At 37.9% G+C, this 17,125-nt stretch overlaps 1 protein-coding gene across 4 annotated transcripts in view; it reads left to right on the top strand.

Moving 5' to 3' along the window:
* Positions 1-17,125, top strand: part of DROSHA (drosha ribonuclease III) — a 76,543-nt gene that overhangs the window by 34,786 nt on the left and 24,632 nt on the right. For all 4 annotated transcript variants that reach the window (XM_072853133.1, XM_072853134.1, XM_072853135.1 and 1 more), the window contains 7 exons: positions 950-1,049; positions 4,045-4,152; positions 8,862-8,969; positions 11,406-11,544; positions 12,221-12,281; positions 14,223-14,282; positions 16,279-16,378. In XM_072853133.1, coding sequence (XP_072709234.1) covers positions 950-1,049; positions 4,045-4,152; positions 8,862-8,969; positions 11,406-11,544; positions 12,221-12,281; positions 14,223-14,282; positions 16,279-16,378 — 676 coding nt within the window. The remainder of the gene's footprint in view (positions 1-949; positions 1,050-4,044; positions 4,153-8,861; positions 8,970-11,405; positions 11,545-12,220; positions 12,282-14,222; positions 14,283-16,278; positions 16,379-17,125) is intronic.

Genomic DNA, 17,125 nt, shown 5'->3' with positions numbered 1-17,125 from the left:
GCTTCCTATTAAAAGTCTGGTTTTATGGGTTTTCTTGAAGAAACTCTACAGAGGTGATACTATTTTGAAGATAGCATTGTTTCCTAAGGACACAAGGTCCACATCATGATTCACTTGGTCTCTCCTCCCATAGTAACTTTTGAACCTGTTGGTCAATTGCAGCTGAATGTAACGGTGGGATGTTGTCTACAAATGGAGTAAGTTCTTACAAGTTTTGTGAAAATCCATGCTAGATTGCAGAGGGACTCCCACTGAGGAAAAAGTTTTGTTATTGAAGTTCATGTGTAATTAGACGCCCCCAAAATACGAAAAGGCTAGACAGTTGGAGAAAACCAGAAACCTTAACTATATACTAACTACGGAGAAAACTTGACTTGCTGTTTCCATTCAGCACAAACCCATAGGGAATGAAACTTTTATTTCACTGTTCACAGAATGACTTCGTGTTGCACATGACTTGTAGAGCTTTTCCTCGTGTGCTTCACCAAAATATTTCGGCCAGTGTAAGGACACACTTCTTGGGAAAGGTTACTACTGCTTTTCAGTGAGTGATAGGTAAACCCTGTGCAGAAGAGGGAGTTTTCACCTGCCTGAACTGAGATGTCATGCTGCAGGCAAGTCTTTTCAGCATGCGGAGGTGGCCCTTTGGAGAGGATGGGTGGATATCTGGGAGACCTGGGATCTGCCCTGAGCTTTGCTGTTCATCTCACACTGCACACTAATGCCTCCTCTCTGCTGCTGTGTCCACTCTGCTGGAACAACTGCAGAGACACTGTCACCTCTCTTGGAAAATGCGTTGAGATTTTTTTTTCTGGAGCAAAAAGATGCTTGTAGACAATCTGTGTGTATATGGATGCATTATCAGCAGCTGGTGTGTTTGTAAGGACAAACAGTGAGAAGCTTTTGTTGTATCAACCAAAAATATTTGTTTTCTGGTTTTGTCCTTCAGATACCAAAAGCTGTGGAAGAGTTATGTGAAGCTGCGTCACCTGCTGGCTAATAGTCCCAAAGTCAAACAGGCTGATAAACAGAAATTATCACAAAGAGAGGTATGCTGGGCCTTCCTATAACTGATAATTGAGCATGGTAATTCAGGGTGGAATAAAGCCATATGACCACCCTGTTTATGGAAACAACTGAAATCTTTCACAAAAGAATTTCTTTTCAGGCTGTTAACACTGATTTTATTTTTATCTTTGCTTGTTAGTGAAAGTATTTTTTCCTTTTTTCAGCTGTCAAACTACTGCAAGCTTTTTACCCAATTATAGAAATGATCATTATAGAACGATAACTTCTTTATAGCCATTGCCATTAATGGTTTCAACAATTAGCATAGAGAAGGACTTTTTATTTTTATTTCAGAGTGCACTTTTAACTGGCTCATAATTTTAAACATTTCTCTTCCGAGATAAAAACTGCCACACTTGTGCATGGTTTTAAACCGTGATTTATTAGGCAGTCTTAGTGACATTCCTTAGATCTTTGAGTCGAAATCATCTGGTGGTTGTTATTTTCAGTAATCTTTAATGACAAATTAGGTATTTGTTGAATTTTTGTCTTTTCTCTCTTTTTTTTTTTTTCCTGAAGTGATGAGCAATAAGCATTTCCTAAGTGCAGATGCTCAACCAATTGGGAATTAAAATCAGAAAAATAAAGTCACCTAAATATAGACTAAAGCAGCCTGCTCTCAGGTATCTGTTTTTTTAAGATCTTGGACTGAAGCTTTGAATTTTTCTGGTGCATGTCTACCAGGCACTCTTAATTGGACGACTTATGTAAAGAATACATAGAGGAGAAATTTACTTCTTCGGTAGCGGATGGAATTTAATTAAGTGGTGTTGTATTTTTATTTATTGATTAGAAACACTGATGATTCATAGAATCATTGAATATCCTGAGTTGGAAAGGACCCACGAGGATCATTGAGTCCAATTCCTGAGTCTTCCTCAGTTTGCTAATTGTGTAGCTTTGGTCACTGTAAATGTTTGATACATTTGACATTGCACCTGATTTTTATTATTACTGCAAAGCATAGTATGCTGTTGCATGAGCAAGAGTCTTAGTTAACATTTTATTTATGCTGGTATTAAATAAGCCCTTAGTTTCCTTACTTGTAAATGGGAAAAAACCACAGTGTTGTGACTTAACTGTGCCACAGTTGTAAGGAAAAAAACATTTGTCCCTACAGGAGATGATTTTGTTTGCTACAGTTTTCTACACTCAGAGCAAGTAGAAGGGAAGACCATTGTTTTATGGGCATCTTTTCATTAGGGGCTAATGGATGACTTATTTGTAAAATTGTAGTGGATTGGATGTAGGGAGATGATTATGTTTTGCTTCAAAAGATAAAATGCTCTTTTCGTATTTATCACTTACTGTGTGGTGTGCTGATTTTTGTTTCTAGACCGTATTATCTAGGATAATAGGTTTATCAAGTAGTTGTCTGCCATCTAAGAGGCATGTGGGGCTGAAGCAGAAGCTTTATGTGAGGATAACCTATGCATTTTGCCAATGGATGTGTCAGTAACTTAGAAGGAGCTGTAGGGCTGCACCTGACTAGTACATGGACTTTTAAAGATTATGAATCATATATTATGAGTAACACTGGAGTGCTCCTGAGCCAGTTAGCCTGAAAGTACAGCTAGGTCTAGCAAACACTGTAGCACCTGTCTCAGAAACCACCCAGTGACACAGCCTTGAAATGCAAATTTTAGACAATACACAAGGGGTGCAGTGCTGTAAGCTTCTCTGTTCCCTCTGCTATCGGTCATTCGCTACTACGAGATTGTATGATGTTATTATTTGTGACAAGGTCATGCCTGTGGGCTTTATTCCTCTAACCTAACTTTGAGCGTTTACAGCAGGTGCATAAATTGGGACCTGAAGGCTTACTTTGAAGTCAATGGAGAGAGGCATGCATTTTCTGAAGCGATTTATCCCCCTTCATTGAATATAAAAGGAGCCAGGGCTAACTAGCCTCCTACCCTACATCTTGGTATTTAGGTGTCTGAGGTTTGATGAATCTGCATCTGGATAGATGTGCCTCTTGGAACCACTCTGTGAGTCTCTGCAGAACAGAAGACAGAGTCCATTTCAGCCCAGAGATGCTCACAGGCTTCAGACTGGAAGCTGGGAAGAGATGGCTTTGAGCAAGTGCCCTGTAGTGAAAAGGAGAAGGAGAGGGAGGATGGGTTGCAGCTTTGAAAAGTTTCATGTTCTGAAGAAGGAAGAGAACTGAGGGAGTCTTTACTGTTAGTGCATGCTGTGTGGGGAGCTTGTGTACCCTGTGAGCTTTGTAGTATTTGAACCAGGAGATCCTGATCCAGGGATGATTTATTTTAGCTGGTTTTCTTTCATTCCATTTTTACAGAAAATATTTTCTTTTAATTATTCTGTCCCTTTCATAGTTTCTAGAGACAAATAAACTGTTTGCACAACACCAAACAGCCAGTAGCCAAACTAAAACAGATTTTTTAAAAAAATTTTTTAATTGAAACAATATTGGTAGATTTCATCATAATAGGCTCCAGGACTATTGAATGCTGACCCCTTTCCCAGATGGGGAGTACTGACAATGTTGAACAAGAACTATTATGAAGTAGCCGAGATCACAAAACAAAGCCTTTCTTTTACTTAGTCTGTTTTACTCCTACTGAATGCTTCAAACCAGGAGTACTCATGGTGACAGACTTGAATGAAGAGGTTGTTTTGCACACAGGGGTAAAGAAGGTCCTTTCATTATAAGGACCTTAACTTGCTTACTTATGTATCATCTTGGATGTATGAGTTGGACCGGTTTGTTCTGTCATTTGCAGTAAAAAATGTAGTCACGTCTGTTCTCGGTCCACCAAAATCCTCTGTCTATGCTGTACTCTAGCGCATCCACCACAGTCTGTGGCTGGCAGTTACAAGATTTGGACTAGTCTTAGAAACTGCTCACCAAAAGTGAACCTTAAACCGGTATTGTGAATGCACTCATGTGTGCATTGATACTGCTTTGTTGTATAAAGTTCTTCACCAGAGCTTCGTTCTCTCCCTGTCTAGGAAGCACTGCAGAAGATTCGTCAGAAGAACACAATGAGACGTGAAGTGACTGTCGAGTTGAGTAGCCAGGGATTCTGGAAGACGGGGATACGCTCTGATGTCTGCCAGGTGACTAAACTGCAGAGATGCCTGATGTATTTTCTTTCTGATAGCTGCCATTGACCTCTTGCAACAGTTTGCTGTGATTCTAGGGTGAAGAACCAAATGGAAATGAATACCTTTGCCTCAGTAAGTTCTGTTGGTTTAGGGAACTATTCTAGTGTCCTTTCCACCCCCTCCACATACAAATAAAGTTATTTTAAAATTTTAAAAATTTCTTGCCATTGGTTGATTAGCACAAGGGAGAGGGGGTAGGAATTGCCAGCTTGAGGCTGGAGGTTAGCCAAAAGTTGAGTCTAGTTTGGAACTCCAAGGGCTTCTTCATCAATTCAGTTTGGTTTAGATATTTTTATTTTAATACATTTTTCTCTTTAGATATTTTTAAAAAACAATTTTACAGTGAAGCATGAAGAAATATCTTTTTATCTGAAAGAAAAGAAAGAAAAAAAAAAACCCCACCACAACAAACTTTTGGATTAAAATAAGTAACCCTCAGTAGGAAGATATCTTTCACATACTGTTTCATACTCATGACATCTCCAAGGGACAGATCTCTGCTGGATCCTATTCTGAAGCAGTTGACAGCCACCAGCTTTGTGATATCATAAAAATAAGTGCAATTTTTATATCATGTTGTATTAGTAAAATTCAAGTAGTTATAACAGCCAAATAAATATACTAGAGGTATACTTGCATCATTTTTTTAGCTGTTGTTTTGGAGTTCTTATTTAAGAATTAAATGCTTACAATTTAATGTTAAAAATATGAAGTATAAACTTTGGGGGTTGCTAGGCAAAGGTATAGGTAGAAATCCCCTTGTTATCTTAGAAGTCTGGTAAGGCCAAAAGGGAAATTCTAACAGAAGAGAAATGCTAATAGCTAAAATTGCTTTTCTTCTGTCCGAAACATTTCTTCTGATTCTACTATTGCTTCTGAAGTCGAAGAAAGAGAATAGTGAAACAGTATCTTCTCACATAGCTAAGGAAAATTACAGCCCATTTCTAATTTTTTGCTGTGAACTGTATCTATTTTTACAGGTTGAGTAAACAGTGTAAATTTCTAATTTAGGAGCTTTGAAACAGTTCTGTGTTATTCATAATATCTTCTGTGATTCATCTCTTAATGTCTTCTTGGATATTCCTGTTTCGTTTTGTTGTTGAAGGACAGCAAAACACCAAAGAACGATAAAAGTAAGGCTATTTCACATTTTTGTGCCCATCTGCAGCCATAACATCTAAATCAGTCAGTTCTGGTAGGAAGGTTCTTTGATTTGATTACTTTGAGAGGCCAAGAGTAGGCAAACTGTATGTCTGTAAAATGAAAGATTGCTGCTGTTGCTACATGCTTTTTCCCAGATTAAAGAAGACTAAAACTAAATACACATAAATCAAGTCTTTGGCCAGAGCTAAAGTGCAGTGATTTAAAATTAATGCTTTTAAAAGCATTGCCATTTAGAAGATTGAAACTCTTTTAAGTCACTCTGATAGCATATAGTTGCTCTAAGTTCCACGTAGCAGTAATGATGCTGGTCTTTGCAGTCTCAGAAATGAACCGCTTGGAGGGGGAGGAAAAAGGGTGAGTGAAATGTTCCAGAAATGTAAAATGGCTGTTTTCTGCCCAGCTCACTTGAAGTTATCCAGTAGATGAAGTGCCCTACTTGACCACTAAGCTGGGCAGCATTTACTACGCGGTCTGGCAGTGTGGGGCCATACTGAGAAGATACTACACTCCCCCCGCACCCCCTCCCCCCCCACCCCTCCATCATTGCCTGTATTGTTTCTGGTGTGCCCTGAACAGCTGTGTTAAGTGTTCAGGGTGAGGAGAGAAATGATGCACTTCAAAATATTTCTGCTCACCTGGTTCTTCTTAGTAGCTTCAGGTCAGGAGCCTCTGCCAGCCTGGGGGATGGTGGCACTAGCTGAGGGCACCTAAGAGAGTCCCTGCCTTGCCATGCCAGCTGCAGCAAGAAAAGAACATGCAGCATAATTAAAATCATATATATTTAAAAACAAAAAAAGGAGTTACTTGTATGTTTATAACCAAGGTTATGGGATACCAAGTACCCAGGTTATGGGATAACTCCTCTGGCCATATGGTTTCAGGAGACTTTTTTTTTTTAATCACTAGCCATGTTTTAGCCTAATACAATTTTTAAAGTATATATTTTATTTTCTTATAAAGAGATAAATACATAAAACATCAGAAACATCAAATAGCTATAATCCAACATGACGCACATTAATGGAATCATTCAAGTATTTAGTGCCATGAAAGCAGCACTTTGTCAGTATGACTGCAAGAGTTTAATTAAAGGCCTTCTGTGTGCTCCCAAGGAGATGTCAATTCTTCACTCACTGCACCACAGCTGATAAAAATCTAAAACTTTATATTTCAGTCCTCAAACTTATGGCCACATATGTTGGTATAAAGAATATTAAACCTTGCTTGAGGGACTCTTTCTGCCTAGTGCAGTGGAACGTACAGGCAGGGAAGCAGAGTTGTCCCATGAAACAAGTTTTGGGTTGGTTTGTTTGTTTTGTTTTGGTGGTTTGGGTTTTTTTTGTAATTAATTCCTTCTATGAAGGAAGACATAGGTAACACACCTGTATGGTTCATATGGGTGTTCCCCTAGCTTGTAAATTACACTAAGAAAACTCTAAGTGACATGGTAACAAAATAAAATTTCAGTTACACCTAGTCAGATTGCTTGGAGTGGTTTGGCATTTTTCTGCCATTCAGAGATCCAAAGAGTCTTTTTCTTGCTGTTAGCTAGTTACTTCCATCTGGCGGAAGAGACCTGGGAGTGTTGGTTGACAGCCGGCTGAATGTGAGCCACCAGTGTGCCCAGGTGGCCAAGAAAGCCAACAGCATCCTGGCTTGTATCAGAAACAGTGTGGCCAGCAGGACTACGGAAGTGATCGTGCCCCTGTACTCAGCACTGGTGAGGCCGCACCTCGAATACTGTGTTCAGTTTTGGGCCCCTCACTACAAGAGAGACATTGAGGTGCTGGAGCGTGTCCAAAGAAGAGCAATGAAGCTGGCAAAGGGTCTAGAGCACAAGTCTCATGAGGAGCGGCTGAGGGAACTGGGGTTGTTTAGCCTGGAGAAAAGGAGGCTGAGGGGAGACCTTATTGCTCTCTACAACTACCTGAAAGGAGGTTGTAGTGAGGTGGGGGTCGGTCTCTTCTCCCAGGTAACAAGTGATAGGACAAGAGGAAATGGCCTCAAGTTGCACCAGGGGAGGTTTAAATTGGATATTAGGAAAAATTTTTTCACCGAAAGGGTGGTCAAGCATTGGAACAGGCTGTCCAGGGAAGTGGTTGAGTCACCATCCCTGGAAGTATTTAAAAGACATTTGGATGAGGTGCTTAGGGACCATAGTGTAGTGGTGGACTTGGCAGTGCTAGCTTAACAGTTGGACTTGATGATCTTAAAGGTCTTTTCCAACCTAAATGATTCTATGATTACCTTCCAGCTATGTGTTCAGTTCTCAAGAATTTTGCAGTCTTTTACTTAAACAAAAAGTATTGCCATTGGTTACTCTTGACTTCTCAGTCTTGTAACATTCACTAGTTTGTATTTTCTGCTGTTCTTTCTTTAATGGCATGCAGAAATCCATAACATCATTTATTCTGTAAATTATACATCATCTGCTTTGTATGCTTGATTTTCTTGCATCTCTCCCCACTATACACTCATCTTCTGAAATTAATAGTGATAACCCTCAGATTCCCTTAAAACACATCATTCTTTTGACTATATTCATGTCATGTCACTAATAGGAACGATTAGAAGAACTGAAATTTGGTATTAGTGTCACAAAAATGGTCACATGCACAAAATTCCTTAAATACTGACATTTCTCCTGCAGCTCTTACTTTTCACTCTTATGCAAGATGTTGATATCATACTTGCTGTACTGATAAACTGTACTACTTGCTTATTTCAACCCAGATCCATCCAATGTGAATATTAGTGTAGAATTCCTGCTTTGCAACACTGAAAGAGGGAGACTTTTGTTGTCGCAACATAGTTAGTTAAATTTTTATTGAAATATTCCCCAACAGAAAAACATTCTCTGTTTCCTAGATGATCAAACAGCAACCTTTCTGATATTTTTTAGCACATTAAGGCAGGAAATGCCAGACTACAGCATTTCAAAAAGCCCTTAATTCTTTCTCAGAAGGAAATGAAGCAAGGCACTAATAACTGTGCTTGAAAATAAAGTAGCCACTGTTGTTTGGTGAAAGCTGGTTAAAGTGGTATAAAGTGCTTCTTCCCTAATGTTATGAGGCAGAGGGGAAATGGCCTTTCTTCATCTTTGGTACTAACCTTAAACTGCAGGGTGTTAAATGAGAAGGTACAACCATATAGCATTGTATTCAGTCAGAGCTTATTGAAATTTGATGTTACTGGTGACCAGATATTTTTTTACCTCCTTCAAAATACTTAAGTAGAAGACTGGCTTTATGTACTTATTTATTTAGTCTGGGTGGGGCTGTGTCCCTACTGTGATTATGCAGATGGACAAATCCAATTTAATTAAGTGCTCTGATGATGAAGGTTGGGAAACCATGATTATTTTTTTTTCTCATATAAACCAAAACAGTAAAACTCAGTGTTGTGACAAATGGAAAGTGTTTGTATTTATATCTTAGTCAGCTGAGTACTCTGTACTCTGAATTTCAATGCTTTTTCTTATTGCAATTGCTTTTTAGCATGCAATGATGCTTCCTGTCCTCACCCACCATGTCCGCTACCATCAGTGTCTGATGCATTTGGACAAATTGATAGGCTACACTTTTCGAGATAGGTGCTTGCTGCAGGTAAGATATGAAAACAATAAACTACTTGCTGGTTTGTGTTCCTAATATTATTGAGTTTATCCATAATCCTGCCTGCTGTACAAACTTGAGAAGTGCACTGCATTGCCCCAGCTTGGACATACTTGATTACTTGCACTGCAGATCTTTCAAAAGTTTCAGTTATGCCAAGAGACTTCTAGAGACATCTGTTGTGCATGTGGGCATACACCTACCTTTGCTCCACTGGCAGGTCCGGAATTGCTTGTAATGTGTAGAAAGACAAAAACATGCTTACTGAAAAGACTGTCAGGTACATTACTCATTTTTTCCGTATAAGTTCTTTTTCCAGATATTTGTGAAGAATACAGTGTTACTCTGCAGATGAGCATACATGCCTTGCTTCTTCCTTTTATAGTCTGTTGTTCCAAAAAAGAATAACTTAAGTGTTGCTTTTTTATTTTGCATTTATAGCTAGTGAAAAGGAATTTGCAAACTTCTGTTCAGCTCTTGATTTCTACGAGTACATGATGAAATTTTTGCATTTACAAACAAGGGCAGGAACTGGAGAGGAGAATTTCTTACTTGTTTTAAATGCATCCATGTCGCATGACCAGTCATTTATGTAAGTGCATATTTGGAATTTATCTGCTCCAGAAGGCTGACTCTTGGCATGGTGGCCCTTTCCCCTTATGTTTTTTCTGAAGTTACTGAAGGGAAATGGAGACTTCTGTTCAGGATTTCCCCCTGAAATAAGCATCCTCTCTCTCCACTGACTGGGGCTGAGAAAGGTGAATTTTTTCTAAGTTCAAAACATGCAGTTTCTGTATGTGTATGGAGACTTTACTCCCAAACCACTTTAAGCAGAGGCTTATAGAGAAATCTTTTCTCATAGCTTCTCTGTTTTCTAGAATTTGATTTCCAGGGCTTGTCCCACTGCAAATTACATTAAAAATTGAACATCTTGTAGGATTTGGTTGCTCACAGGCTGCCTTAGTTTTAATATGAAAGATAAAAATGCAATGATGGAAATCTTCAAAATGTTGAGACCAAACACACAAACCAAAAAGCAAATAGCAATCGAAAAGGGGAGAAAGCATAAAATCAAGTGTGTCAGCATTAGTCAAATTAATGTTTAGTTATAACAAAAGTACTTTTTAATGCTTGATCCCTATGTAAATTTATTTAAAAACTGCAAACTTGTTTCAGAAGAGAAAGAGCTTTTTAAAAATGTATATAGCACCAGTCACCTACTTAAGCATAGGCAATATTAGATGTATCATTTTACATTGATTTTTACCTGTTTCATCATGATGGTATTGTTTTTAAAGTACAGACTGGGCAAGAAAGATTACGCTAATTTAACTATTCAGAGAAGTTGTAATGTGTCACCCAGTTCAGATGGAGCAGAAGTTGTGAATGTGCGGTTATGATAAACATTAATATTAGTGAGGAATTAAAAAGGACTTGGAGAAAGTTCTTACTGTTGATTAAATGTAATTTTACTCTCTAATTAAAGTAAACTTCTCTAAGTCTTGTCTTTGGAAAACCACAGACAATGTTTGAACGAACTACTGGAATGTCTTTGCTCACAGCCTGCAGCACCAGTCCTGCGAGTGTTTCAGAAGTAACTTTCTGCAGCTTGAATTTGCCAATATATCTCTTGTTTTATATACAAGGCGTGTGCACACATACATTTATACATGCATACTATTTTTAGGTGTGTATGTGTAAAGACAGACAAAATGCCTAAGTTTGCAGGATGGAGTCATAACAGCTAGCTGTAGGTCTATTTACTGCGGCCATTTTTGTAGTGGTGGTGTCAGCAGCAGAGTAAGCTTTTGATAATGCTAGATGGTACAAATGTAAAACAGAAGACCAGTCCTGCCACTGCTGTTCACTTCCAATTGAAGAGTGGCCCTGTATAGTCGTGAGAGAAGGAGTTCTTCTGTGAATAACCATGCCAGAGATAATATTCTTGTTTGTTGTTTGATTTTTTTGAAGTAGGAAAGTTTTGTAGATAGTTAAATAACCTAAATCAAATATGTGAACGGTTGAGAAGCTCTTTTAGTTGTTCATATTTTTAATATGAATATTTATGCTGCAATGTTAAAGTGAATATATGTTTAAATAAGCAAATGTATTGAAATCGGGTCAGCAAAGCTGGTAAGCAAAACTCTTAGGGCAAATTGACAGTTCATGCTTTTTCTCTTCTAAACTAATTTTTCTTTAAAGAAAAAAAAACTGTTGAAAGTTAATTAGTTAAACTGATGATTGGGCATAAACGTTGCTTCTTTCCGACATCTGAAATAAGAACCAAGCTACTAATTGACGACATCACTTTGTAGCCTTTCTTCACACTAAAAAATAACAATTATTAGCTACCAGTTGAAGATTTTTTTTCTTACATTTACAAAAATACCTCTAAGACTTTTTTTTCCTGTACGTGCTACATTATAGCTTGCCATGACTCATCCAAGCCATCACTTAAACTTTGGAATGAATCCGGATCATGCCAGAAATTCCTTATCCAACTGTGGGATTCGACAGCCAAAGTATGGAGATAGAAAAGTTCACCATATGCACATGAGAAAAAAAGGTATGCTGTTACATCACTGCTGGTTTTCTGTCACTTCACACTTAATCAGTAAGAAAACCTTTTGTCAATTATTATTTCGTTGGCCATTGTTCTTCTGAGAGATCCCTTCAGTGGAGGATTTCAATGGTTATACACAGACACCAGTGAGATCTTTTTAAAAGACTGGATTTTGCAAATTAGTCAACAAGTAAAGAGCTGAGAAAAAGCATGGATAAGAAATGGGAGGATGTATTTTCTTCATTTTTGGCAAGTATTGTTTTCTTAATTTGCTGCTCAACATGGTAAGCAAACTAGGATATTTTTTAAAAGGTCTTATTAATGTGAAAATAAGTGGTCTGTCTGCTGCAGAATATTCCTTACCCCTTAAAAGTATATTCAGCTGTAATGAAGTAAATTGTTTATTGTTTATGTAATGTTTGGAAAGTCTTTTTCATGCAAAGGTGGTATTTTTATCTGGTTCTCTGAATGCAAAAATACAATAGTATTGTAATGGGACTGCAGTCAGTTAGGCAGAGAGCATCTGTAAGGATTATACTTGCTGTAAGTATACCCTGTAAATAACAGGATGATCTTGTGTACAGCAATTACAAAGTAACATTTTGCGTAATTATTTTCTAAGCTTATTCAAATTGAATTAGTGGTTGTTTATTTAATAGTGCATTGTTTACATTTCTAGGGATAAACACCCTGATAAATATTATGTCCCGTTTGGGACAGGATGATCCAGCTCCTTCCAGGTAATGAAAATAATTGTTTGCAAGTAGGGAAGCTGTTGCAGAGGGAGATGTTTAATAGAAGCAACCAGCTTACTGTCAGCAACAGCTTTGGCAAATAGTTGAATTGAAAAGTAATTTTGAATTGACTTTTATATTATTAAGATGTGCTGAACCTCCATTAGCAGTGACATAGTAAATGTTTGGTCATGCTTGCAGAAAACTCCTGAGGATGGTTTTAACAGATAATTCTATCATTTTTGTTTGTCCTTGAAATGAGGAGGACTAAAAGGCTACCTTTTTGCTTTCTGCAGACTAAAAAATAAGATTTGTTGTTACTGTTATCATTGCTATAAATTGGATTCTCCATCACGTTGCCTCACAGTAGTACCTTCCTGGTATGGCACCTTGTTAACATGAGTATGATACTGAACGTGGGTTTTGCTGATTTACTGGTCCAATTTAAAGACATATGCAAAAACCATTAATGCTGTAATGTAATAATCCTTAAATGACCAGTAAGAATTCTGTGCAAATAAATAATGTTGAAGATGTGGTTTATAGACACAGGCACCATATTTAGCCAAAGTGAATAAACAAAGCTCATAGGGCTAATGCAAGAAACAGTTGCATGTGAAATCTCCTAAATGCATGAACTAGAAGGCAGAGTGTATTTTAGTTAACTTAGTGCTATAACTGGGCCTTTTAAGAGTCATCGTTTTGGAGGAAGCTCAGAAATGGGAGAAGTTGAACTCTGAATAAACTACTGTTGCAGTGTTCCCCAAATGCTGCTTCAGCTAGACCATGCCCTTTTCTTTGTCAGCCTCAAGCTTATTTCAGCCCTCTTGAGATAATGGGAGATAAGGCTAAATTGCATTAATTCTCACAAAATAACACACAAATATAAAATCCTACTTCTGAGAGATCTGTGTTTTCCGCTATGTTGCTACACAGAGGAGTTGTAGTTTTGCTCACACTTTATTGTTTTACACAGCAGAGATACTTGAATTCTTTCAGCCCATAGCAAAGGCCTGCTATTTCAGAAATTAGACTAACTATATAATTGTTGGGAGAGTGCAAATTACAATAAAAGCTGTGAAACACTTGAGAAGGATCTTCTGGATTAAAAAAAAAAAAATCCCGTGGCAATTGCCTTGATTCTATTGCAATCATGTGTGAAGCCAAAATGGTGCTATTTATATGCTTTGATGTGTAGAGCAGAAATTTGTATATATTAGAAGACAAACTCCCGTTCTTTGTCAGCTGCTGTGTCCTGTTGGTCCTTTGTTATATAAGCAGGCAGAGAGCTTGGAGCAAATGAAACTTTATGCAAAACAAAGGAAAATCAGGAGCAGTGGTAGAAGAAAAGGAAAACACAGGAAATACAAGATTCTACTAGTTTAATGGCATCTTTGAATGCATCTTCTTGTACAGCCATTTTTTCTTTTGAGCTCAAAGGGAGTTACAGAGAACAGGGCATTTAAAGGTGTTACGAAAAATGAAAGTACTTACTCCTTTGTAGCTCTGCCACACCAACGAATCTGTTGCAGACTCATCACACCCTGCAGGTGTTGATGTTAATTACGGACACTTCCCTAGTTGCATGCACAAGATTGGAGACAGGCTGTTTCAGTCACCTGGTGCCCTCTGATGGACAAAGAAACCCGACCTCAGTGCCGGTCAACGGTACTGTTTCCTTTCTCCATTTGTTAAGCTTTGACAATAGCTCAGAATGGAACATATGAAAATTCCAAAGGTGGTGGTGTCAGTCCTGAGTTTCAAAATTCATGTGGTTGTTACTCTGTTTTGGAAAGGATTGTAACCCAGAGAGGGTGGGGGAAGCTGCAAGAATGTGTATTGTGGCTGATTAGCAATCAGCTCTGATTTGTTCTGTTTTAATTGTATTGTGTAAATAACCAGCATGTGTTACTTAGCTGATAGTAAACCTTAAAATGCCTTTTTCAGGATTAACCACAACGAGCGTTTAGAATTTCTGGGAGATGCTGTGGTGGAGTTCTTAACGAGGTAAATGGGGAATTCTTCAACAGTCTTCACCTTTGTATGTTATTGTCATACAGTTGGGCTTATTAAGCTTTGCAGTGTCTACTTTATGACTGTGTATGTTTGCAGTCCTGCCTGATATTTAGAGCTGCACATCTGCATACAGTTCTCTTGAAAATTCCTTCAGAAAATTCCTTCAGAAAATTCCTGCTGATGATACAACAAGGAAGATTACAAAGTGAAAAGCTAGACTTTCCGTTTCATGGAGTGCAATTTTAAGTTGATTGGGGTTAGAGATTATTCAGCTACAGACAAGTCGAACTTTGTACCCTTTTTTTAAAGGAAAGATTTTTCTTAGCATGCCATTTTGTTTCCATGGGTTCTTTTTCTCTAGTTGCAAGTGAAAAACATTTATTGGTAATATTGAATGCATTGCAGTTCTTGTATTTCTAGTTACTAGGGCTGTAGCTTGCATAATGCCTGTATGTAAATAAAATAGTTGAGCACAAATGTAATTTATTTAGAAGTAATGACAAAAAACCATGGTTCATAAAAAAAATTGTTCCAGTTTTGGTCTGTTTTGAGTATTCTGAAATCAGTGAACAGTACAGGAATATTATCAGTTACCTCCATTGGCCCCTCTTACCTGAGTACTAGAGGCAGGCAGTTTGCACAAAATAAAGATTATAATCCATTTTCAGCTGCTTTGTTCTACTGTTTTTAATAGGGGAGTAGTCTTGTTTACTGTAAAGCTTCTCTTTAACTGCCCTTATATCTCCATTCTCTACTAACCTCTACTAGTCATTAGCTACTCGGTATTAAAAGCTATTAGTCTATAAAGGTCTGTACTGCCCTTAAAACCCATGGCCTTTTCTCTCATACAACAGTACAGGCTGATAAGATGGAAGACTTGCTGATTAAAATGTCTTGCATTTTTCATTGTCATTGTTCATCAACCATCAGTTGACTTTCTGAGCTAACTTTTGTCTCAATTCAGAAAAAAACTGAGCTACATTTCTATTCAATAGAGCATGTAAGCACCTATTTAAGTCTGAATTTTTTTTCTAATTCTCTTTACTTCAGGTCTCTGCTTTTGTGAATTATGATGCTTGATAAGATTGCCTCTAAGTTTAATAGTAATTATTGTCCTTAAATAATCTTGCATCCATCTGCACTTTTCTCCCTGTGTGCTGGGTCGATAAAATATTTTAATAATTAGTACCATCCACTGCCTTATTTGTGGGCTGTTGAAAACCCTCTGTGTTAACTTCTTTCCGACATGGGTTAGATAGTCATATATGAAGATATTCAGAATCATTTATCTGTTACTCAGATCTTCATTGGATCACTGAATTACTTTTTTTGTTTTGTTTCTGTTTTATGAAGTATCTTACTTGCATGATGACAAATATCATTAAAAGCAGACGAAAGCCTGTGATTTTTTACTCTTTTTTTTTTTTTTCCCCCCTGTGTTATTAATGACTTCACACATTTGATAAATACAGACCGTTGAGTTCTGTTCTTTGGCTCCATTAGCATCTGTTAAAGTACTGTAAGAAACTTGTAAAACAAATATCCTGAGTGGTGGTTCAGCCTGAATCACTAATATCACCTTAAAGCACTGTGTACCTGCGGCATGGAGTTTCTCAAGGCTGACGGTTCCCTTGTGCTTTATTCCTCGGCATCCTCTAGGTGTCAACCTTGCTGAACCCACTGTTGCTGATAGATAGAAACCTGCAGATGAGGGAAGTGCATGTCGTTGCAGGGATTTAGAGATTATGTGCTGCCCAGTAGAGGAACAGCATTCTTCCTCCCCTGCTGCCAATACTATCCAGTCAAATATTATTGAGCATTGTTTTAATGTCTGTTTCTTTACCTTACTTCAAGCTGAGTTGCCACCTTGGGAAGGGACCTGTATTACCAGCTAGGATCTGAGGGAAAGGCACTGTTCCCTAGAGGTGCATGTGGTTCATCTTTAACCAAATGCTGACAGCATCTGATTCGTTGTTTGTTTTGCCAGTGTCCACTTGTACTACCTGTTTCCCACTCTGGAGGAAGGAGGATTAGCTACATACCGCACTGCCATCGTACAGAACCAACACCTGGCCATGTTGGCTAAGGTACGGTTTTATACGTCTCTGTATTTGACACCCATAGGTAGGATACTATTGGTGCATGGATTGCTTCTTGAGGGATCTGCCTGCTTTGAACATCCGTGTCTTTACCGTGTTTTGTGTACAAGATTTGGGATACAGGAACTCTTTTCAGTTTGAAAGTAGATTTTAAAGATGAAGTCAGACTTAGTGTTTTCTCCAAAGTATGTTTTTAGGAGGAGTAATTTTTGCAGGTAGAAGGATAAGTTTTTAGGATGCTTATGTTGAAAATGTGTCTATATTTACCTTTAAATTGCACAGGTAATGAAGCTGATAGTAGAAATTTAGTGAAGAAAAAGAAACAAAACTGGTTGTTTATAAAAGGCCTTCCTGATAGAATATGTAGGGAGAATATGGCAGCAGGTGGTAGAGAAAGTGGTGAAAAAAACATTTTGTCCGCTCCCTAACCTATGCAGTCATTTTCAGATTTGCTGTGAACTGTGGAAGAGAAATATGTTAGAAAGGCTTTTGGTGAAAAGTTGTATTACCTCGTGGGGAAAAATTGAGATGCTTCTGAATTTTATTTCACTTAATTCTGTGAATGACAGAGCTTTTTACATTTCTACCATGATACTGGGAGGCAGGGATATGATATAGAAAGTTGATTAAGTCTCTATTCGTGGATAATTTGGTATTCCCTTAGTAATATTTGATTTTGTTAGCATGTGGTTTAGAAAACAGTCTGAGACTTACTGATGTAATGTATTAAGCTGT

This window comes from Ciconia boyciana, chromosome 2, assembly GCF_034638445.1.
Source record: "Ciconia boyciana chromosome 2, ASM3463844v1, whole genome shotgun sequence".
Lineage (NCBI taxonomy): Eukaryota > Metazoa > Chordata > Aves > Ciconiiformes > Ciconiidae > Ciconia > Ciconia boyciana.
Note: the sequence above shows the minus strand (reverse complement) of the source record. Positions and strands in the feature narration are given on the sequence as shown.